Genomic DNA, 24,954 nt, shown 5'->3' with positions numbered 1-24,954 from the left:
TCATATGCTGGAGACTCTCTTCCTGACCATAGTCCTTGCAGCATTTTGAGGAAGAACTTTTCCTTTTATTAGCGACTGCCCAGGCACTTGGAAATGGCAGTTTCCATTCACAGAGTCATTCTCAGTTTTACACGAGTCTGTGACAATGGCTCGGAAGCTGGAAGATTTTGAATCTAGAGAAGCCTGACTAACAGCAACGCTGCCTGCACTCTTAGAGGAGTACGTGTAAACCATTTTGAGAAAGGCAGATTTTGTGTTTGTTTCTTGCTTGTAAATGATGATATAGCATTTTGGTAGAAAAGTGCAGCAGAGGATTCCATAATTAGATATTAAAACAACAATGATTTCCACTGCTGGCAAGTATTTGCCAAATGTGGTTGCGTAGACAGGGATAAATACAATCCATGCTATAAAGTAAATTAGCATGCCAAAAGTGATGAATTTAGCTTCATTGTAATTCTCTGGCAATTTCCTACCTTTGAAGGCAAATATGAAGCAAATAAATGCTAGGGCAGCGATGTAGCCTAACATAATCCCAAAAGCTACAATAGATCCCTCATTGCATTCTAGAATTATTGCTCTTGGGATTGAGAAATTTTGATTTACAAAAGGTGTTCTAAATATAAGCCAGAAGGTGCAAATGATAACTTGAATTCCAGTGCAAGTGACCACAGTTGGAATAGGTTTATACATGCATTTCAGGAAATTTTGAAGCTTGGGATCAAAGCTGAAAGCTAGTAAAATTTTTAGTGACTTTATTAAAATACATGAAATGCAGAGTGTAAAACTTATACCAAAGAGTGTTTGCCTAGTTTTACATTTGAATTCTGTGGGTATATCTATGAAGAAGACAGTGCTTAAAAAAATTAAGAAGTGGCTGAAGAGAATAATGTAGCAGACAGTCAGACCACCAGATGCCTTTACTACTGGTGTGTCCAAGTTTTTGGTAAATATTACACAAATGGACAAGACCAACACAACCCCAAAAGCAGAGAGGAGGAGGAGGAAGATAGCAAACCAGTCAGTCCAGGCAAGGAAATAGATTGTCTTCCTGTAGCACGTGCTGCTGTTGATGGGAGCCCAGTAGGTTTTGTTGTTGCATCGGTAGCAGTAATCCATATCTGGAAACATAAAAAAGGGAAGATACCTCAGAACCCTAAAGTTAATGAGCTGCAAAGCGGATTGTAGGGATTTGAGACACAGGAGCAATGTGGGAAAGGATGCTGAAGGGAAAGGATGGGTCTGGCTGGCTCCGAGTCCGGCTGTCGCTGCCCAGGGGGAGGAGCTGCAGGGCTGCGGTGGCACAAAGAGCTGAGGACAAGTGCCCGCAGCTCCCTGCCAGCTGGGGCAAGCCCTGCCTGCAGCCAGGGGCGAGCAGGGAAAACGACCAGTGAAATGTGACCAGTGAAGCTTTAATTGAAACCAGTTCTCTAGCAAAAATTTGAATTGCTTTTCTTTCATTTGTCTATTTTAACAACAAAACACCATAATATTCTCTTTACAGATAGCTTTTAAAACACAACAGCAAGAACAAACATTGCTTTAGATAAGGATTTGAAAGGTACTTTTGCTGTGCAATTCCTATTTTCTGATATGGAGAAATTTCACAATTAATTGAATAAGCAGATAAAATTTACTTTTCTTCTGCTCTCAGGGTATTAAAAAGTACATGCTACCTTAATTTTCTTGATTCCATCTTGCTTCCCCATATTTAATTTTCACCTTTAAAAGATTTTGCTTAAACCAGTGGTAAAGTATACATTAGATCTGATACAAAAATATACTGTACAGTATATTTTCACCTTTAAAAGATTTGATTCCAAAATATATTATACAAAAATATACTGTTATATCAAATAACACAGTACTCTGTGGTAAGACACAAAATGTGCTGCTAAGTAAATTACATAACCCTTGAACTTCATAGATTCATAGGCTTCCAATCCTCTTGGTTGGAAGGGACTTTCAAAGACCATCTAGTTCCAATTCCTGCACCGGGGGCAGGGACACCTTCCACCACACCAGGTTGCTCAGAGCTCTGTCCAACCTGGCCTTGAACGCTTCCAAGAATGGGGCAACCACCACAACTTCTCTGGGCAACCAGTGCCTCACCACCCTCAAAGTCAAGAAATTGCTCCTGACTGGACTGAAGGTACTAAGGAAAGACAGGGAGGAAAGGCTCTATTTAATGAGAGTAAATCTCACTGATAAATCAGACAGAATTTCCATCCTAGCAAAGGATAATGCTAGTCAGCTGGACAATCTGTTTACTTTAAACTTGGCCTTTTAAAAAGCATTTATACCAAGTTTTACAGGAAAGTGATTATAAATAAATATTTAAATCCCATTCAAAAATTTAACCCAAGGTTCTCAAGGCACATTATATCCAAGGAAAACAATTACATTGATGTAGAAATAAACCTTTATTTGGACACTAATTTTTTACCTGTTTGGTTGCTGTAATGGTTTTCTGGGCAGTAAATACACTCATAGCAGCATGTGTGTGGACTTTCTGTAACCTTTTTCACCTGGCCTGGACTGCAGGGCTGGGAGCATGTTGACTGAACCTTCTGCAGTGTGCAGAGGGCAAAAAAAAAAGAGATCATCATCTTAGGTACAGCTAATTATAAGGGAACATTAATAGAAACCTCCAGGATTTTTGCAATTTTTTTAAATCATACATATTTTAAGGAAATCTGAAAATCTGAAAATTATGTTGAAAAACAGACATTGTAGGGTCCATGTTTGTTGTATTTTCTCCACACAGTCAATGAGTAATAGAATGGGGCATTATTTACCTGATAATTTTATTTTTGGGCCCTGAATGCTAATTTCTGGATTTGTGTACACCTTTAAAATCAAGATCAAAGTCTTTCTTTCAGCTTTGAACTTGCATTTATGCTACAGAGGATCACCTTCAAAAAATGCACAGAAGCATCTGAAGGGGAATTTGAGTGAACTGCTTCAAAAATGAGATCCTGAAGCTCTGCTCAGCTGCTCAGAGCCCAGGGGGTTCACCTTGGCCAGAAGGAGATGCTTTGGGGATGCTCTGTACTGCAGCTCTGAAACTCCTGACCCTCACCAGCTTGTCCTTGAGTCATGAAGCTCCACTCTGGGTGTGTGATCAGGGCCTTCTCTTGAGGTCTCCCTTCATGTCCTCCTTCCAAAGACATTTTTTTTGTCAAATCACCTGTCCTGAGGCACACTGCAACCTCATCTCCTTCCAAGTTGGTGTTTATAAGGAGGTGGAGACATTCCTTGCACCACAAAGAGGGACAAGGTTTGAGGTTTCCTTCTCTACTCAGCTAAGTTCACATGTGGGGACCAGGATTCAGCCCACCTAGCAAGCAGCCTCTCCCTGCCCCGTTAGTGGGGAATGCCTTGCAGCACAGAGCTGTGCCATGAACTCAGACATCCACCCATGCACAGAGGACAGATTGTCCAGCTGGAGCTGGCCAGGGCCACCCACTAGTCCTGTCTACACCGGTGCTGGGGCTCCTGGTGGCACCACCTACTCATGCTGCTGACCCCAGCTCTAACAGGGGCAAATAAACAACAAAACTTTTTTTTTTTTTTTTTTTTTTTTTTTTTTTTTTTAACAATGAAATCATCACATCTGAATCTTCATGTTAAAAAATGTGGTACATAAGTGAGGGCTTTTTTATACACCATAATTTTTTCTTTTAAAATGCCTTTGTAAGATTCTGTAATAGTATCCTTAGGACAGACATAACATTCTAGGGGCATTCTGGAGAAATAAATAGATTTTGTATCACTGAGCCTGCTCATAGGCTAACATGGATCTCAGGGTGCATGAAAGGGGTTGGATAAATTCAGAAAAGATTCTTTGCTCTAAGAGGAGAACATTAAATCACACAAGAGATTTCTAGCTGGCACATGTTCCAGTACCAAGTGCTGCAGGTAGAAAAAAACTGTCTTAAAATAAACTTCACACATTATGTCAACAAATTAAAAGTTACCTTTAGAGCCAGAAAGTCTTTTTTTTTCTCTTCATCCTCAAAGATAAAGCCACCTTTCTCAGCATCATATTCTGCCATAGTGGTGATTTCCATGTGGCCATCAATTTCTTTCCAAAGAAGAACATCATAACTGGTGCTCATATCGCCATGGGAGTCAAATTTGACTTCCTTATCACCATCAATGACTACAACTCTTTTAAGTTCTTCAAGGAGCTGCACATAAGTTTAAGGTTTAAGTTTAAGGTTTTAAGTTTAAGATAACATACACCAGTATCATGTCAGTGTGACAACCTGAGTAGTTTAACATATGTATGATAGTATAAAGTTAAAAAGAAATGCTTTTAGGACAAAGAAAAATATTAAAATTTGAATTCATTTTGTTTACGGAATTACATTATACAGACAATCATGCTGGCCGTAAAAATCTATCACTAAAAAGAATCATAATTTCATAAAATCATAATCATAGTATATTTTCCAGCCTTGAAAATTTTGGTGTGATATTCAGAGCAAATATTTTTGATGGCATAAGCTAAGAACCTTTTGGCCCTCTAAGAATCTTTTGGCCCTCTCCTTCTTGTAAAGACTGGTGGTGAGCAGCGCTCCTGTTACTTTACTGTCAGCAGAATCAATCTAGGCAACATTTGCTTCCAGAGTAAATTCTCCCAGCACGTCTGGGAGTAACTAGTACTGTTCCCAGCTGCAACTCAGCCTGAAATTTTGTATGGCAAGGTGAGACTCAGAACTGTTAATAATCAATGAACAATATATATGCTTTGTCAAGGCAACTGTCCAGCTCCGTATTGCAATCCATTCTGTTCAAGAGGGAAAAACTTCTGCCTCCCTCATCACAAGCAGACAGATGAAACAGGTCTGTGTGAATCTAGAAAAGGACAGGTTAAGGCACATTATATATCCCCACTCCCAGTGCATGGGGAGATCACTGAAGTACTCCCATTTAGCTGCCATGGCTCTTAATTGAAGAAAAAGCTTTATTATTTTGCAGGCCTAATGATTTTTTTGGCATCAATAATTAACTGACAAGAAAAAAATTCAATGTTTGCTGAAAGGCTGAACTCAACTGCATTTGAAAATCATGCTGTTACATGGGTCCATTTGTGATATTCATAGCATTTAACAAACATGCTGAGGTGTATACTACCTCAATAGGCTTTGTCAAATGTATGTAACACATCTAGTAACACATACACATCTAGTGTATATAATATGCCAACTTGTCATGTATAATGTAATTTTTTTGGGCATTTATACAGTTTATGAAGAATTGGTGTGTTTCTAACCAAATTGGTGCATTTTATTTGGATGCTGCATAGTTGTGTGGAATGAATAGGGTTTTTTCATTGTATATACTCAGATTAGTAATTTAATTTTTCTGTTCTCCACTTTTTCAATTTGTCTAACAATATGAGAACACGAGAGCTTTTTGAATGCGTGTTGAGCTTCAGACAGAAGGGGCTAATATTTAGCAACCCCTCAGTGCAACTGGTTTTTGGCATTTTTTGCAAAGTCTGTAACAACAATCACTCTATTGTTTCCCTGTATTTGGAGATATATGATATGGATTACTTAGATCCTAAGAGTTTTCTGTACATATATATCTTCCTTCCTAGAGGGTTGAATTTTCATGTAGGAGAAACATGTTATGAAAACATCATAGGGAAAATAATTATCTCTCAGTTCTCTCCATGAGTGCTTAACATCTTAAAAGGAGTTAATTTGCATGGCTTGGCATTTATCAATTTATGGTGTAAATATAGCTCCATAAAGCTGCATTCCTGCTAAACAGCCCTGAATTTGTGCCATTAGTGTTTACTAATTCATGTAATTAGTCTGATTGTTACTGAGTTATTGATTAGTTGTTTTTTATTTCAAATCCCATATCTTGGTTTGACCTGCCCTGACCTAGGATAAGAGGTCAGAGCAAATCAGAGTGCTTCAGAGGTTGTTTGACTTTTAAGTGAATATTTGTTTAATCTTCTGAGTAAAAGTGTGTAAAAGTGAATAGTCCTGAGTATGTTCTTGGGTAAAAGGTCAGGTCAGGTTTACTTGTCTGATTTTTCCTTTTCTTTTCTCACCCAGTAGTGTGATAACAAGTGCCTCACCCATCTTAAAGATTATGTCTTTATAAGTCAAGATCAGACACAGGTACAATGTATTGCCTTTTCAGTTTCAGGTAGAGGCTCATTATGGAGGATAATACTTGAATTAAGACAAAACAGATACAGTGGTGAGAGAAAGGAGAGAGGAAAATTGTAACTCTTTGGTGAATGCTCCTGTCCTGCAGTGTCCCCAACACTCAAGAGCACTCACGATGTGCATTACAGTGGTTTGCAGCAATGGGACCGACCACTATAGTCAAGCAGCTGATAAGGAGTAATTTGGTAAAAGGACCAAGCTTTTATCTCCAGGAATAGGGTGGCAAAAATGCAATGAAAGTTAGGCAGAATGAGACCTGTAAGAATTATCATCATACCTCCCAGGGAGTGAAGGCAGATGGATCCTTGCAGTCTCTGTCTTTGCACAGCCCTTTAATGGCCTGAGCTATAGCATAGACTGCAAGCATAGTACTATGGATAAATCCTGGTTCAACATTAGCATTCAAAAAATCATCTCTCCAGATATGAGGCTTACTCCCATCATTTTCCAATAGATTATCCTGGGACTGGTTTGCAATGCACCTTTGAAAGTCATGATATTCCAGGTGTGCACAGACTGACAAAAGCATAATATATTCCCGTAAAAACTTGTTGTTTTCAGTCGGCTTTTTATGAAGGTTTCTCAAAAACTCTTGGAATGAGGAGATGTCTCCATTTTTAAATCCAAATCCCACAACTGTTCCCAGCTGTCTGATATTGGGCATTGTACTGATCTTGACTGCAGCTGACCAGTTATCACTCGCAATCCAGATTTTATTAACGTTCCTCTCAATTGCCTTCTTGAATAGTTTGAGCACATGAAATTGTCTCATAAAGACAACAATAACATTTACTCTTTTTTCTTTGACAATATTCTCAATTGCTTGATCAACTTTGGTGTGAAAGGTGCTGTCAGAGAGATAGGCTGGCAGCATCTCTTTAAAGGCTATGCAAACGTTGTTTGCCATGGCCTGGACGCCAAAGCTCTCCAGAGCGAACCGCCCATTGTCATCATCAGTGGCTATTACTCCAATCCAGTTCCACCCAGATTCACAGATCAAGCGAGTCATTGCTCTTGTCTGGTGAAAATCACTGGGGATAGTCCTGAAGAAAGAAGGAAACCTGATTTTGTCACTGAGGATTTCAGCTGATGATGCAGGACTGACCTAGGAAGAATGAACAATTCAGTTACAGATGTGTTCTCCACCAAAGGATGCCAAGAGTTCCAAAGCTGCCATGATTGCTCTTTCTTCCCACCTGACCCAGATTCCCTCCTCCTGTGAATGAGCATCCACAAGCTGCAGCTAAATGGGGCAGGTTCTCTCTCCCTGCTCTTAGGATGCAGACTTGTGCCCAGTGCCAGTTACACTTTTTCCCTTCCACATAATTCAGTGAAGGCTGAGAGCAAAATCTTTCAAAATAGATACGACAGTAATGATGATATAAAGATTTTGTTTTACTCTGTTCAGATACCATCAATATGCTCTTCAAAACAATAATTAAAATATTGGCTATTTTTGAGTCTCTATTCAAATGGCTAGTACTCTTATATTTTGTAGTATTTTCCTATCACTGAGTGCTTTAGTGTGGTTCAACACACACACACACACACACACACACACACACACACACACACACACACACATATTTTCTCCCCAACATATATTTAATTATTATATTTCAAAAGCATCATTAAATTGGTTGGAAGAACTTCACAGACAAACAAACAGTATCCAATAATACAAAGTGTTATACTTTTTTCATAGAAAAGATTTATTATCTTTTTCTTGCAAATGTAGCTGGAAAAGCATAAAAAGAACATTGCTATTTAAATCTCTCCAGTTTTAATCCTTTCTTATTTTTTTGTTGGAACTTTTTTTTCCCCTATATTTCTTGACAGTTCTTAAAAAGTAAATTTAAGCTTTCCAAAACAAGAGTCGCCCGTCTGGAGGGAATACCAAAATCTTACTGGGTCAGAACACTGCAGATGCTATTGATAAGAAAAATCTGTTGATTCCCATTTTCCATCTACGCCCTACTGCAGATTTTTTTAGTCACTTGCCTTTTGATTATGTTCAAGTGTGGCACTTTGGTTTTCATACTTACTACAGTTCCTGTGGTGGCGTTGGAGGTCAGAATTACTTCCTACCATTGCAGAGGAGAAGATTCAGTTAGAAGTTATCTTTAGTTCAGATTTTATGTCTTTTCCACTTATTTGGTTAATTTATATCTATTGCCAAAACCAAAGTGCAAGACAGGATGGTATGGAAGTGGATCTCTTTCATCCTTCTTAGTCCTGGCCTTGACCCCAATTCTTTCACAAAGGTGACAGCAGGAAGCTTAGCACAGCCTAAGCACAAATGTGGGACTGTACTAGTCCTAGAGAGGTCAGAAATAGAAAAGAATGTTTTGGGAAGGACTAGTGTGGATCTAAACTGTTGTACTCTTTCATTTCTACAATTGTTTGAAGAGTACTAGGAGAAAATATTTGTTTTAGAGCAATCTTCCTCACTTCCCTGTCCATAATTTTTACTGATTCCAACATTTAATTTCTCTTGGGCTGGAGAGAATTCCTGAATTTCTGGATAGATCAGATCTGATCTGGTCTCTATTTTTTTTTTTTTTTTAGCTTGAGATTGAGTATTGTCATATTCACCACCAGGCAAAGTGTTCATGTCAGCTGTAACTTTGCTGCCTGAACAAAGTCCTTGAGTGTCGTCCAAGGTACACTGGAGTAGCCAGGACTGACCAAAGGCACTACCAGGCTGACAAGAGCCCAGCATGAGCCTGGAAAAACACTTGGATAAATGTGCCTTGGGTATATAAAGAATCCCTTACTGCCTTTGTTTGCGTAAATGAATCAAGGCCTCCACTTGGAGCTGAAACCCACCCGTCCTGATGTCCTTAGGATAAACCAAATCCTGCCCTGTAGTAAATACGTGGCTTTTGCAAGTCCTGTGATTAGAGCCTTAATTGTTAGCATGGTAAATCTGACCCTCTGTCCAAAATAATATAGTTGCCTCAAGCCTACCTGTGGGATTAATTGCAAAGCCAACAGCCTTGACACTGCCATGGACACCTCTGAGTAGCTGGCTCCAATGACTGCCTTGACTCTCGGGATGTAGTCTGAGTAGTTGCACTTGAACTCCACAGCATCCTCAGAAGAGTTGAATTTAGACAGAAATCTCAGGGCAGACGCCATGGCTTTTGTAACTTCTGCACACGTGTCGTAGATTTCATAGCCCAGGGTAACTCCAGACAACAGCGTTGAGTTGTTGATGGTTTCAATAGCATGTATCATTGCAAGTGTCTGAAGAAAAACTTGAATTTCAAAGCTGTCAGAGAAATATAGGTGGTGTTTTTTAGAAAAACTTCGCTGGAAGCAAGGGTGAAGCAAAGTCTGTTTTGAGCATATCCCTTAGAATTTTACAACTGCTGAAAAGAACTGATGGGTAGTAAGTTTTTTGTGCTTTTCTTGGGTTTAGTGTACAAAAGATTAAAAGCCATTTTTTTCTCATTTAACAGGAGACTAAGTAAAATAAACACAGAGTCAAAAATATACTTGAATAAAAGTGTTTTTCTGAAAAAGAAAAATGTACTAAAAGTTTAATTTTCATGATACATGAAACATTTGCAAGTGATATCTTCGAAGCATCTGTCAAAGTCAGTGAAGATATTCTAGTTTACTACACCTGCCCACTAAGTTTTTAAAAAATGTATTTATTTTCACCAAAGGCATGAAGCAAAGAAAAGGAAGTACTAAATGTTTCAGAATAGAAGAAAATATTTCAGAGGTCAAAGTCTTTGGAGGTTGCATTGATGTTTCTAAAATACTCTTCTGACCTGATGAAGTTAGCGCAGATATTTCCTCTCATCTCCAGTGGATGCTGTAACAGGTGATTAATCAAAACTGAGATAGCACAAAATGTGTACAATACAACAAACTCTCCTCTTGGGCAAATTTCTCTAAAGATTACAAATCTTGTGATCTAAATTAAATTTCAGATGGACTGGAGATAATTTATGTCTCCATAGAAAAATAATGGAAGACAGACAGAATTATCAACCTACTCAACATTTTGACATAAATCCAGATGGATACCTGCATACCTAGCTAATTATTAGATTCAGATGTGGGATTAAGTTGTAAAATTGAAATAAAATTGTGGATTTGCACCTATATTTAAATTTTAAAAAATACATGTTTGGAATTCCTGGTCTTAGGAAATATTTATTTTGTAATTAAAATAAAATTCTTCACCAGGTTTCCTTTTCAGGTATTCCAGAAAAATGGACATTTCAAGCACAGTAGGACTTGGAGCCAACAGAATAAATATTCTGATGCAAAGAATGCATGCATGGCAAGGTGTTTATATGTAGGCTATCATATAACATAAAGCCACAATTATACTTCCAAGTGTAATAATGATGGTAATTTAAAAAATAACTACAGTGTCACCATCAAGGTACTATCATAGATTATAACTGAGCCGCCCAAGAGATGGGAGGCAGATTTTACTATGGGCTTGGGAAAAATGGAATAGTCTGCCTGTGTCCAGATCATGTAGGTTCAGCTTCATAACAAATAATGAATAGATGCCCAGCTGAGTCCTTCAGATCTATGGCAAATTAGCAATATGAAATGTATACATGGAAATCAGATGATAACACAAACATCCACGGCTATTTGATTATCTGTGAAGATTGAAATAGGATCAAATGCTCATTCCCTTCCTCAGTAAACTGCAGTATTTTTTATTGTAACTTGCCCATATTTTGTCATCCTCTGTTAATTTACGTGAAATTTATCTGTTAATTTACGTGAAATTTATGTGATGTCCAAGGAATTTTTAAGTCTAAGCGAAAAAAACCCCCAGAATTTGTTGACCTTAACGTAAGAGTTACATGCCCAGTTGTCAGCGCTCTCTTCTTTGCTGTATGTTTAATTTCCAGTATTACTCACCCAGCACAATTCTGAATTACTGGCTTGATGGGATCTTCTTCTGGATGCAGCATTTCGCTGTGAACTGAAAACAAGCCTCCAATAACGATGTCCCCCGGAGCACTGGCACCCACAAAGTCGTCAGCATTCTGACAGGAGAGAGCGACGTCGCTTCCGACCATGAAGCAGGGGATCAAAAAGATAACAAATGCCATGTGTCCCAGCTTTGAGTCAATCAAGCTGCAGCAACAACAAGGGCTCCTGTGTCATCTGTAAAGAGCAGCAAAGGACAAAGGCTGCACTCAAAAGCTGGTGACACCTCATAAGGTGCTTGTATTTGCCTCACTGGACAAGGCTTTTTTATTGAAGGCACTAAAGCAGTGCTGTCAAATAAAATGTGAGGGTGCGGTGGTGTGAGAGTGCAGAGGGAGGGAGAAAGATAAATGAGTTTAAAAGGAAATGCTGGACATTAAATCTCTCATGTTGTGTTCAAAGTTTCTGATACCTTATCTAAAACACGTGGCAAATATTTTGGTATAAATTTGGGCTTGTTTTGAATTCCTTCCAGCTGAGTGCAGTGTGCAAAGAAGTAATTATATAATATGGTAGTAGTGATACTGCTGTGACCATGTTTTAAGAGCCTGGTCTGAAAATGCTAAAATATATAAAAAAACACCCCTGTCACAGTGTGCTTTATATCAGACTCTGGTTCAAAAATCCCAACCCCAAACTACCAAAAGACTGCTTTTCTCTCAAACCCTTATATGTTTTAAAATCCTTGTACAAAAATCATTTGGATTAGCTAATCTTTTCCTTAATGGTTCTGAGGTACATGTCTTAAGGACTTCAGTGGGTTTTGGATCAGGTTCCATATTAACAAACCAGGCCAAGTCTGCTGCTGGTTAATGTGATAAACACAGAACAGTGGGAATCAATAACATTAGTCCCAGTTTTTGCTTTCCTCCCCTTCTGACTGAGCACACCAGGGCAGGAACAGCAGCTCCTGTGCTGTGGGAGGGATGGGAAGTGGCTGTTCTCACCAACACTGCTCCCCTCAGATCCGCAGGAATCAGATGCTGTGCCAGAAGGAAACCCAGGGAAAAGAGAAGCAGAAACTGGACTCTCAGTTTTCATAAACCCCAATCTTAAACATCAAAGTGAACCTCCTTAGGACAGAAACGTGACTTATGCTAATAAGTCCATTTGTGCGAGGGACACAAATCTGATCTCTGGTCTGATCTGATCTCTGCTTCTGACATTGGTTTATTTCCTGTTTTCTTTTAATGGCTTCTTCAGATTTTGCTTCTTTTGGCAGTATGCCAAAACTCTCCCAAAAGAATGGGTTCAGTCATAGCATATATTGTCTGTGATTGTATTAAATCTAGATTTACACAGAAAATTTCAACCAAGGTTTATTTACCGGCAAAGAAAATTAGAAATGTGTTGTTTGTTATGCATTATTTTTGATAAGCATATTGTATAAATTATTCAAATTACTATATTTTTCTTATTTTCTCAATAGTCTCTTTGTAGTAAAATATCCATTTACAACCAAGATACTTCTTGTAAATGCAAATGCAATAGACAAAATACTTGCCAGCGCAAATGTTAATCTCTAGTTAAGTTAACATTTGGTCTTTTCATTTTAATGAAACAGTTTGTATTTCTTTCATCTGCCTTCTTTCTTTCCATGTGGGATTCTCACTGCTGGGTCAGTGCAGATAGTAAAAAGCTGCCTGCCTTTTCTTTAATATATATGACCACACTTATTTATGGGCAGATGTTGATACCAGTTTATTCTGCTTCTGCTTTGACTCACAAAAATTCCAGCTATTCCAAAGGTTTTCCTCTTGACTTATAACAGCATTAACTGTAGTCAGATGCTGGCCCTGAGTTATGAGACATTCACCTGCAAATATTCATGTGCTTGCTGCTTTCCAGCCATGTAATGCAACCTAAAGCCTGGTTCCACATACTCTAGTATTTCCTTTACCTTGCATATGATTCTGTATATAAAACTTGTGTGTACTTAGATGTAAGTAAGGCATAAGACTGGAGCTAGCCATTTCCTTAAACAAGTCATAAGAAATATCAGTATAAAATGTAGCTTTTAAGGGCTTACCACTAAATATTATTATAAGGACTCAATGGAAACACAGTACTGATAATTTTAAACTTCAAATTTGTTATGGTTTATGATTAGAAGCAAAAAAGGAACTTTACTCTGGCCAGTCTCTAAAAGCATATTAATTTCTATAGAAGAGGATTTTACCTACAAATAGAAAATCCTTACTTGATCACTTTGGAAAGTGGAAGTTGACAGAATAAACATCACATATAATTGATGCATAATTTCATGTTATTTATAAAAACACCGTAAAAAGAGATGTGCTTTCAAGTCAACTTCGCGGATTTTAGGTCACAGTGTTATTTTCAAAAGAAAGAGGGTTTATTGGTTTTGTTTATTTTCAATATTTATATCTCATAATTACTACTAGCAATAAGAGGTATGTAATAGTTTTACTTATATACCTCAGCCTAATCTAGTATTGCAGAATTGACTTGAACCATTTGCAAATATCCTTTCTTTAGCACTTGGGTGCAATAGAAATAATTGTACAGTACAAAGTGTTCCTTGTTTCAAATGTAGTGACATATCATGGACACAACACCAGACTTTCACAGTTGTCAGCACAGGAGTATTTCCTGTCAGGTAGATTGAAGCATAAGGGTTGGGGAAATTTGGTGAAGTACCATCATCTCTCAAGATCTGCCTCTAATGGACTGTGCAAAGATGGAAAACAGGACCCAACAATCCCAAAGCTACTGTGAGAGCCATAGGTGAATTCTAAGAGGCTTTAGAGGATCTTGCAGGAGACAAAGAGGTCCTGTCAGTGTCTCTGTGTGCCCCAGAGTTACCTGTTGCCATGACAAAGTGGTTACTCCCACCTGGACTTTGAGAAAGACCAGAATTGGTGGGGTTTGGAGGATGGCTCTTGCAAGCCCTCAGCATTAATCCTTCAGGTGACCTCTTGTAAATTTATGCCTAGTAAATTTTTTGGCGAAGTGTTGAAAAGACCCACAATTAACAATGTACAAGAGAAGCTGGGTATGACTTGAGTGTGAGACCAACAGGGTGTAGCCTCACATCAGTGGACACCTGGGAATGGATCACCTGCTCCTCCTGTCTTTGCAGCCTCTAGACCTGGCCAGACACGTCTCTCTGCTTTTGTGCAGAAGGAAGTTTTGCAACTCTCAGTTGCTTTGTCCAGCAAAGAGGGGCTCTACACTGTTACATGAAACAAAGACCAACATTTTGGCTGAACTTCTTTGTCCTAGCTGTTGTTTCTCATGGAGATGATAATGGCTTAGATTCCAACAGGAATATCTTTTATCTGAAGCCCATCCAGTCAGGTACTGTTAAAGGAGAAAGACATTTTTTCATTACTTTCTATTTTAAACTGGTTTTAATTGTGGTGTTTCCAAACATACATCAGACAGCAAAATCCTCAGCCAGACGTGCACTATAGCTAACGGAAGAAAGAAAAAAATTGGATATTCTCACTGTTATTCATTTGAATAACATTTGAATTTCATTTGAGTAGGGTAGCCCCCCTCACTCAGCCACAACTTACACTGACCCAGCGGCAATTGTCCTTTTTGAAGAAGCCAGCAACATCCAAATAAAATCCCATCATTTGCACTAAAAAGATTAAATATTGGTTAGGATTGCCAGCTTTCTTGATCAAGAGAACCATAGTGTTTAACACAGTGATTTTGATTTACTAAATTTCTTTTAAGGAAGTTCAAATAATGAGAGGAAAAAAAGAAGGAGGCATTTAATGATTTAATTTCAAGTGCATTAAAAAAATTCTCCAATTTATTTGGACCTATATAGATTAATATTAAATATGAAAATTAAAAATGGGAAGATAAATACTCATTATTCTGATTTGTGGTCTGTTATAAAAAACAAAGATAAAAATAAAAAAATGCATGAAGTGAAATGGAATTTGGATGGAAGCCAACAGCTCACATTAATTCCTGAGAAACAAACGAACTCAATTTTCAAGTTCATTGAGTTTGTCCTCTAGAGGATGTCAGCTGAGCTGCATGGTGGGAAGGACAAATCCTGTTTTTCTTTATCAGGTCACAATGTTGTAACGTGTCTCCTGATGTTCCTTGAAAGTTGAATTTCCCCTGATGCAAATTACCTTTCTGGTTGAAAACTGAGATGCTGGGGCATGGAACTGCCTTCAACCTCCTCCCTGGACTGTCAGGGACATCCTGGGCAGTCTCACAACAATTTCTTTTACAGAGTGTTTTAGTAATGAGTCCATGTTGTACACATTCAGTGCACCTTCTGCTGTTTATGCTAGGGAAAGGGTACAAGAAATTAAAACAGAGTTGTGAAAGGGCCTACATTTGAACTAAAGCCTACATTTGGTTTTTTTAGTTCTGGTCAGATATGTTTGTTTCACTTAGCTTTTCTCTGATATTTTAATATACTTAGATTAAATTTCAAGTCAAACACAATTTTATTGTGAAAAAATCAAGAGGATTTGAATTTTCTGATGTTGACAGAATATATTTTTAGCCATTACAAAATTGAATTTACTTGTAAAGCACCTGGTTGTTCTTTTAAAATAATCCAGCAAACCTAATCCTATCCCACCCACCCAAGATAGTCAGCGACATAGGTTGGATGCAGGACAATTTTTCATAAAAGCCAGCATGGTAGGCATGACCCAACTTATCGAGATGACATTTTCGGAATTTTTCAGGTTTTATGTCTCTCCTTTGTTCCATCTCCCCCTCTTTTAATTGAAACACAAGAGAGCAAAAATGTCATTCATCTGTTGACAATGCAAATATTTGGTTCCAGCCTGTAGTGAAAGGGTCACTACAGGGAAAGAAAACCTCTAACTTAGGAATTTGGGCTTTCTCCTGAGAGGCTGGAAGCCAAGGGTCCTTCTGCCAGTGACTGCTCTCAATCCTAGAGTAACATCTTTGCTACCTAAAAGGAGGGGACTCACATCTTTCTTCTTCCGGTGTCCCATACTTACTAGAATGTCATTGAAAATTTGTTTGAGAAAGCCCTTCTTGCCAGAGCAGTAAGTACCTCCCTAAGAGACTCAGCAAATGCAGAAAAGCCTGGGGTTGTATTGCCTAGTATATCTAGCATGTTTTGGAAATGCCTGTCAGTAGGAAAGTTGGGCTGGAGATCACGTCACACAGAAATGCCAATGGCAAGAAAGTATGAAGTTTGTGCCAAGCAACTCTCAGTATTATTAATAAGGAATAGAGTTCAAAATAAAATTAGGCTTATAGGAGTTTTAAAATGTAAATGGTTACACATTTTAGACATCTCCAAGGGTATTGATTGTGGAGGATCTGAGAGAGTGGTTTTGAATACATTCTGCCAAAGGGACAGGTAACCACATAAATCCATATAGTCATCTTGGTGACCTTGTACTTATTCTCATTAAATCACTTTGCAAAGAGCATTTAGTGATTTTTTAACTCTGGCACTTCTTGTCCCACCTAAGTTCCTTAAAAATATTCACATTTTTCTTCAGGCATTTTGGAGATAAAAGAGAACTGCTAATATTAAACAGTAACTTGAATAAGAGAAATGAAAATAGGTTTTGGAAGCAGGGACTGAAAGTCAGGTGGACCCTAATTTCAAGGGAATGCCTTAATTACTAAAATGTATCACGAAAATACTCACCCAAATGTTCAAGTCTATTCAAATTTGTCAGCAGATATCTATTCAAATATCAGCAATAATAAGAAGAGAGAATTAATTTGCTTCTGTCCCTCAGTATACTTTAACATGAACACATTTGGAAAACAAGGATTTAAAACTCTTCAGATAGAAAAGAGAATGAAGTCCATGTCTCCCAAATGTGCTGGCTGACAGGACCCAGAATGGCACACCAGGAAAAGAGAAGGTCTTCCCTTTTCCATTCCATAAACGTTTATCTTGTCACTGTCTCGAAACCATGTGTCTTTTCCCTGAATACTTAGTTATCTGACACAGAGAAAGATGCTTTGGGATTGGGTTGGAGAATTTCCAGATGTCCCTTCCAACATCATCTATTGTGTAGCTCTGTGATAATGCCACACTCAACAGCATCTGGGAATAGATGCCAAATTGTAGAAGATGCAAATGGGACTTGAGGCTCCTCTCAGGACAAACTACTGTAGGGAGTCCTGAGCTCAGCCAGCAGGTCTTGGGGAACTCTGTTTCTGAGAGTTTATATCTCCTTCTGTTTGTACAGGAGATAAGCTGTTAAGAGGTCCTTTCCCAGCTGTGAGGAGCTCTGGAGGCAAGGAACAAGATTCCCGAAAGCAGAGAGGTTTTATGCCTTAGTCCAGGCTTGATGCTTATTGATTCAAGGTTGTCATTGCCACCCTTATTCTGGATTTTTAATTTACTTCGGCTAAGATCTTTTGAGATCTTAAAAGATTTCCGTTCACCTTACAAGATTTAACTGATTGTGTTACAAAAGTAAACATACACCTGCAAAGAGAGTGCAGGCAGAACAGGTGACGCTCATAAAAATTCCTTTCAGATAAGGAAAAGAACCCAAAATAGTAAATCCATGAATCACTCTGGAGGTTGACTTCAACCTTCATATTGAAAGACTGAGGAAAAAAGAAAAAAAGTGCCACACATTAACACCATTGGGAATGTTTATTTCCAAAAAGTTCACAGTTACAATATTGTAGAGTAATTTAACATTCTACACATTTCCTACAGAATATTGTGCACTATTGTTTAAGGACAACTTACATATACAAAAATACTGCATTGCCGACTTTGACTAACAAGAAAAGAGCAAAAAGATTTTGCTGTAATTTCTGTTCCCTGACAAGAAATTATCTTCGAAGAAATACCTCAAGGATGAATAAACCCATTAATCTGCACTTATTCTCACAAGCATTCTGCCTATACACATTCTTTTAGAAATACAATATGAAATGGCTACCAGCACACAAATGAATTTGATCTTAAGTTTGGTATTAAATCTCTTTGCAATCATGCAGCTTTTAAAGCTGAGGGTGATAGAACAATTACCATGACCTCTATTAACTGGAAGAAGAAACAAGTTATGTCAGCAGCTATCCAAAAGAGAGAAAAAAATTATTAGGATCAACCAATAACAGAGCAAAGTTACATTAGCTATGTGAATTTTTCTTTTACTTGTTGCCAGAGATTTGTTGATATTTTCTCCAGTAGATTTTCAGGCATTCAATTTTCTGCAATTTTCAGGTACTTCCATCATGGCCTACACAAATGAAATGGCTATTGTCATACTGCCAGACAGAAATTTCATGATTTCATAGAAAAGTAAGGAAGTTTCATCTGGAAAAAAAAAAAAAGAAAAAAAAATTAGTATTTTCCTAGAGGGATACTTAAATATTTCTATGTTTAAAAGATAGAAATATTTACCAGTCTTTTCTGTTAGATGGGGCCACTCCAAAGTTTGAAAAGATAAGTAAAAAGCAGGTTGTTCTAAGGATTCCCCTTCTTTCAATAGAAAAAGGGGTTTCTATCATTTAGAAATAATCCAGAGGGGCAGCAAGAAAAAGAACTTAAGGAGTTTGAGGTCAATTCATGAAGTGTTTTTCCATCTGTTGTTTTGGGGTTTTTTTTGGTTTGGTTTGGTTTGATTTTAAATTAGAATGGTTTCCTTCTTTTCACACATCAATTTTTTTTATGTAAATTTCCACCACCAACTGGGGGAGCTCTGTTTTAATGTCACTCCTAGTGACAATAAAAATAATATTTGTGTGGCATCTAATGTCTAAATTTTTAAAATCTTTAATACGCTGAAATGCAGATACTGCTTCTTCTAAATCTGTAGAATAAATTTGCTTATGTGGATGCAGAATCCTTTGACATTCATATGTCTAAGCAGATTAATAAGGGCAGCAGAGTCTCGAGACATATAAAATGGTTTGAACTGAAAAGGACCATTAAAGATCATCTAGTTCCAAACCTCCTGCCATGGGCAGGGACACTTTGCACTAGACCAAACTGGCCCCATCCAACCTGGCCTTGAACACTTGCAGATATGGGGCATCCACAACTTCCTGGGCAACCTGTTCCAGTGCCTCTCCACCCTCACTGTAAAAATGTCTTCCTTATAAACAGTGTAAATCCATCCTCTATCACTTTTAAGTCATTGCCACCTGTCCTGTCACTACAGGACTTGCTTAAAAGTCTTTCTTCATCTTTCTTGTAAGACACTTTTACGTACTGAAAGACTGCAAATATTTTCTTATTGTTCCTGAGATAATATCTTGGTTTAAAAAGGTAATGCCATTATTTCCACACAAATGCATTCACAAATCATCAACAAGGCACAATCAAAACCTGATGATGATAATAATAATGATGATGATGATGGTAGTTCTCATTAGAGTCTGTGAGTATATCTGTAGTTTAATGAAAAATTATTCATAATATCATGATTATAAGAAGTGAGGCAGTGAAAAAAGATCTCTGCACAGGTGTCACATTTAGTCCTATCTCATTAGTGAGAAATTAGAAAACAGAAAACTAAATTATTTTCTGCGTTACACCAGAGTAATTTACAGCCTAATTCTGCAGAGGTGTTTAAGCTACACTCATCTGTACCCCCCAGGACTGAAACATGATAGCTCTCCAGATAAGGTGTGAGACTATCATGTTCAGAAATGCTCCAATAAGCCTTCCAATTCAAAGATCACAATAACAGATCACAACGTGATCTATAAACTACCAAGGTCTTTGAAGACACAAGTTTTAATATGTGGCAATGTAGCATGTGCATTGCATTATTAGGAGATAAATGTTAATGGAAACATGAAAGAAAAGAAATGGAAAGTGAATTTTAGGGTCAGAATTTGCTGTGTCTCTTATCCCATATATCCCACACAAATATTTTGAAAAAAAAACAATAGTCACCAGAATTTCTCATCAAGAATTTAATTCCCATGAGAGCTTTCTCTTTCTCCAAAGGTCTAACCCTTATTCAGTCTGGTTTATTTATGTTATTTCCGATTCCTAAACTGAGCATTTCCAAGTGCCTTGTTTTTAATGGCGTGTAGCAGTAGTATTTGATTGGAATTTTGATAAATGTGCACATATATCCATGCATAATTCTGCAAGCTTATATGCAAATATAAGAAAAAATAAAATGTAGCTAGATAAAGACCAAGGGCTGGTCTCTGTTGCCATTGTTACCATTCTTCACCCCAAAATAGAATGAATTATGATATCTACAAAGTTTCTCTGTGGAATTCCCCTGGCTGTTGAAATAATGTGATACGGTACAGTGGCCATGGTTGTATTCAGTCAAAGGTTGGACTTGATAATCTTGGAGGACTTTTTCAACCTTAATGATTCTATAATTCCACAAAAATGATCCTATAATTCAAACAAGGGCAACAGAACTGGAGAAGGGTGAATTCAACCTGGTAAAAGCATGGAATAAACCTGTTTCTTGGAGCACCCTTTACTACCATCACAGTAACCCAGGCATCACTTCAGGATGCCCTTAACTCGAGTTAGTTCAGATTGCAGTGGGATGTACTGCTAAATCCTGCACAAATGCTCTCTGCCCTTAATCACAGAGTCCATCTGTTGATAAGAGACACAGCAAAGACCTTTCTGGTGTTTTCAAAACATGTAGCAGGTGGAACAGGTGGTGTTGAAGGTGTTCTGGGTGAAGGAAAGGACTAGCTCAGGCTGGCTGGAGCTGAGGAGATACTCAGCCTCCTTCAGCTTGGTGTGTTAAACAGAGCAGGAAACAGGCAAGGTGGCTCATTTAATGTCAGGGATTTGGGAGGCACCCTGACCACCAGGAACCTGGCTGCTACTGAGCACATCCAGTATCCCTTTATCAGAAAATCCTTATCAATTTAGATCCTCTGCATCATGCAAGGTTTCATACTGTGCCCTCCCCAGGGCATGCCTGGCTTTCTGTCCACTATCCCAGCTACCCAGGGATCTTGTCCTTGGCCAGGATTTATGCTCAGGACTGCTGAAAACAGTATGACTGCTTTGTGATTGAAGTTAGATCTTTGACAGCAAGCAACAGAACTCCACTTAGGCAGATATTTGAGTTAATTTTCCTCCAGATCAGATTCCAGAATCTGTTACAGCAAGAAGTTGTGATTTTTCTTAGAGCACAATACCTCTGACTGTGTACATGTGACTATGTGAACTTTCATCAAGTGTTTGCTTAGCAAATAAGAACATAATCAAGAGCCCATTGAAGTCAGTGGGAAGGATACTATTGCTTTTGCATCAGGCATGGAATTGCTCTCACATTGTCATTAAATATAATGTATATATTAAATGCTTTTTAAAATATTGTCCAAATATATAATGAAGGGAAAAATAATTTTTTCTTCTGTCCCAAATTTTAAAATAATTGGCTATAACTTCTTTATTACTGGGAAACACCATTTCATCAGTGAAAAACAGGGGATAGTAACATCAAACACTTGGTTTCTGACCTTAGAAAACACTTGCCTGAAGTAAGTCAGAGGCTATCAGTGCACGAGTGTCTCTTCATCCAGGAAACAGCCTCTCCTCCTCATCATTCAAAGCCTCATTCCTCCATTTCAAAGCACAGCATATGCTAGAAATGGGAATATGCAAAAGAGCAGCTTTTGTTTCCAGATTAATTGAGGGCCTGAGCAACTTCCAGGTGAAGGCACTGTTTGTCCCTGTGCCTTTGTGTAGTATGGCTAATAGATCTCAAGAAAAAAAATTCTGGAGTGAAAACCAGAATTATTCAGAGTAATAGAACACTACATTCAGATACATAGCACTTAGTAGATTCCTAGTGCAGCATGTTTCTGTTCATGCCTAGCTGGAAAAGCATTGATAATATTCCTTAAAAATAGAAAGGCAAAGCAAGGCAAGGAAAGGAAAGAAGGAAAGGAAAAAGGAAGAGATGAAAGAATTGTTAAGTTGCACAGAAACTATGTGAGATTATTTGTTCAAAGGTAGCTTCATTAATCTAAAAAGCACAATTTGCACATCACCCATTAATAGGTCTGTGGTTTCACAGGCAGTTCAGCAGGTTTTATTGCTGCAAAAGTGAGGAAATCTTTCTCCCCTCTATTCTTATATATCCTCTATCGTGACCACCCTCCTTCCCTTTCCCTCAGTCCTAGTGGTACTATCCCACCCACATTCTGGCTCTGATCCCACTTCTGGGCTCATCTAACAATTTGAAATATCAGAAACCCCTTCATTGTTTTCTCTTGGCTCTGTTTCCTGCTGCTTCAGTAAATTAAACGGATACAGCAGCATTGACAAGTGCTGAATGCTAGCAGAAGGAGTGTGTGGCTAGGATCAGGAAGGACAGGCAGACACAGAGGGGGACACAAAACTTGTTTTGAGAAGTGGTGAGCTCTCTGTGAATGTAGCAGTTTAGTGAGCTGCACCCAGCTGGTGGTAGAACCTTCAGGACTCAGCTTTGCATAGAGAGAATGGTGCCTTGACTTTAGTGGTTTGCTTCTGTTAACACCTATTTAGAAGTTGTTTGCAGATAGGCTAGTTATACAAGAAGTGCTGCTCATAGACCTCTTTGGAGCATCTGCAGAAACTCTCAGAATCATTTCTTTAAGGGTGAACATATCCTCTAAGCTCAGCTCTATTCTTGGATCATTCATAGAAGAACACAAGTTGTTTGAATAGCTGCTGAGTGAAAAACTCTGCTGGCCTCCTTAGTATTTTTTTTCCTGAATGTGCCCACTAAAGCACAGTGCAAATACATGAATGGTGAAGTGGCTGTTCAGTCTGTAAGCTTGTAGGAGCATGTACTTATATGAATACAAACATTTTCTCCCAATTTGGCACAGGAAAAAAGAATACATACTTGGCAAAAATGGCTTTTCAAAATCAAGATAACTAACCTGAGACAACTGTTTAACATTATCTGAAGAGAGATTAAGAGAGAGGTAGGCATTGAGATTTTTTGCTTACATGTAGGCACATAAGGTCAGAACTATACAGTTCACCTCAACTAACCTACAGAGCATAGAGTCTCCCCGGATTTGTAGAGGACACGTGAACTGTGAAAGGGGTTAGCGTAACGTATGGTTTATTTATTTTGAAGTTTGTTCTTTGGGAAGAAAAATAGAAGGGCCCACTTCTATATAAAACAGAATGGGTTTTCATTTGAAGATCATAGGAAGAGGCAGTGAGTAAAATATCCAAACATAAAGAGACAGAGAGACAGGGCTGGCTTTATCAGCTGGAGACAGACCAGGAAATACCTTATTAAACATCACCATCTACTGGATGCTTTTTAAAGGAAACTGTAAGCTTGTATGCTGAATTAACTTGTCAGACAAGTTGATGCTTTCACAGACCTGGCTCTGTGAAAGCATCAACTTTGTAAAGTTTGTGCATCTTTTCCATACCAAGCTGGGAAAAGATTTTCAAAATTACAGAAACTCAGAAAGTTTAGGGTGATATAACAAAAGCTATGAAATGGCTAATAAGGCAGAATGAGCACCTACAAAAAGAAGGTGGGAATAATCAGGCATGGAGGCAATAGCATCCTTTGGGTCATTCATTTATCTTCTTGTGGAATTTTGTGTAGATACACACACACACACACGTTCCTGATGGAGTTGAATGATTCTCCTCCTGGGTAGTTTGTGCTTATTGCAGTTCCATATTAACTTTTCACTCTGTCGGCTGCACAGATAAAGTTCAACCATATTTGTGTGATTTTACAGCACCAGGACTGGCAGTTCACAGAGCTTGCTGAGGTCAAAAGGCACCAGTGCAGCTCTGCTCAAGCTGTTGAGCTGGACTAGGTGGGCAATGAAAGATCCTCCTTCCCTCCCCACTGAGAGCAGAAGTCTCCAGCCCCACACTGAAGGATGCCACTTCCCTTGCCTGGTGCCCTCCTTTCACTTCCACATCTTTGTCCACCTTCCTCTACAAGCACCAGAGAAGCCACAGCATAAAGTGGCAGCAGTGGGTGATACAAGTATCCTCCTCTGCGGCAGAAGAGAGACAGAATGGAAAAGTGCTTTGAGGACCCTCCTCTTTCTTTCCCTTTGCTTTTTCTTGTTGCATGCATAAAACTGGTGACCCAAGATACCAGAAAGAAGCAAATTCTTTAGAGAAATCACTTATTGCTGACATTTAACAACCTTGAGAAGGGCTCAGACAAAAAAAAAATTCCCTTATCACTGAATGATGTTCTCAAGCCATCATTACAGTTAATTTATCAAAAGAAATGATTCAATAATTATTGGAAACAATAAAGCTAAGATTTTGGAGGATGTTTCAATTTGTTTCAAATTTGACCCTTTAATTAATATAGAGTCTTAGCTAAAGAAATTTTTATGATAAAAATCTATTCTTGGATATATGCTTTCAAAAGGTGTTGCCAGTGACAGCATCAAATGCAGGAGCTCTTAGCTTAATGCATCGATTTTTAATTTTTTTTTTTTAATTTTCAAGATGAAAATAACTCTCAAAAAGTAAACACTGAGATGTGGAAAGGACCAAAATAAATGGGACATCTATCTTGTTTGAATTGATGCTGATTAAAACTGTTTTTTGCAAGGACTCACAGAAAACCAGAAATGGAGTTTCAGGAAGAGCTATATAGATTCATGCTATGTGAAAGCAAAGAGAATGACAAACACTGACAATTATGACAAACTAATTTATTATATCCTTGTGGAATACTGGTAGGTGCCATACTTTACTTTTATGGTACTATCAGCATATTTGGAAAGAAAGAGGTGTTAGAGTCTACCAAAGAGTCCTGGCATCAACACCGTATCAGGGCTCCTGTGTAGTTTATTTGTCTGGGGAGGATATGAGGTGAAACAGTTTCCA

The 24,954-nt window shown here is 38.2% G+C and overlaps 1 protein-coding gene across 1 annotated transcript; it reads right to left on the bottom strand.

Moving 5' to 3' along the window:
• GPRC6A (G protein-coupled receptor class C group 6 member A) lies at positions 1-11,293 on the bottom strand. The gene is made up of 6 exons (XM_058802692.1): positions 11,100-11,293; positions 9,168-9,471; positions 6,475-7,302; positions 3,981-4,193; positions 2,447-2,570; positions 1-1,121 (listed from the first exon to the last, which is right to left on the bottom strand). The coding sequence occupies exons 1-6, from the start codon at positions 11,291-11,293 to the stop codon at positions 1-3; spliced, it is 2,784 nt and encodes a 927-aa protein (XP_058658675.1).
• Positions 11,294-24,954: the final 13,661 nt, after the last annotated feature.

This window comes from Ammospiza caudacuta, chromosome 3 (assembly GCF_027887145.1).
Source record: "Ammospiza caudacuta isolate bAmmCau1 chromosome 3, bAmmCau1.pri, whole genome shotgun sequence".
Classification (NCBI taxonomy): Eukaryota; Metazoa; Chordata; class Aves; order Passeriformes; family Passerellidae; genus Ammospiza; species Ammospiza caudacuta.
This window is presented reverse-complemented; position numbering and strand designations above follow the sequence as displayed.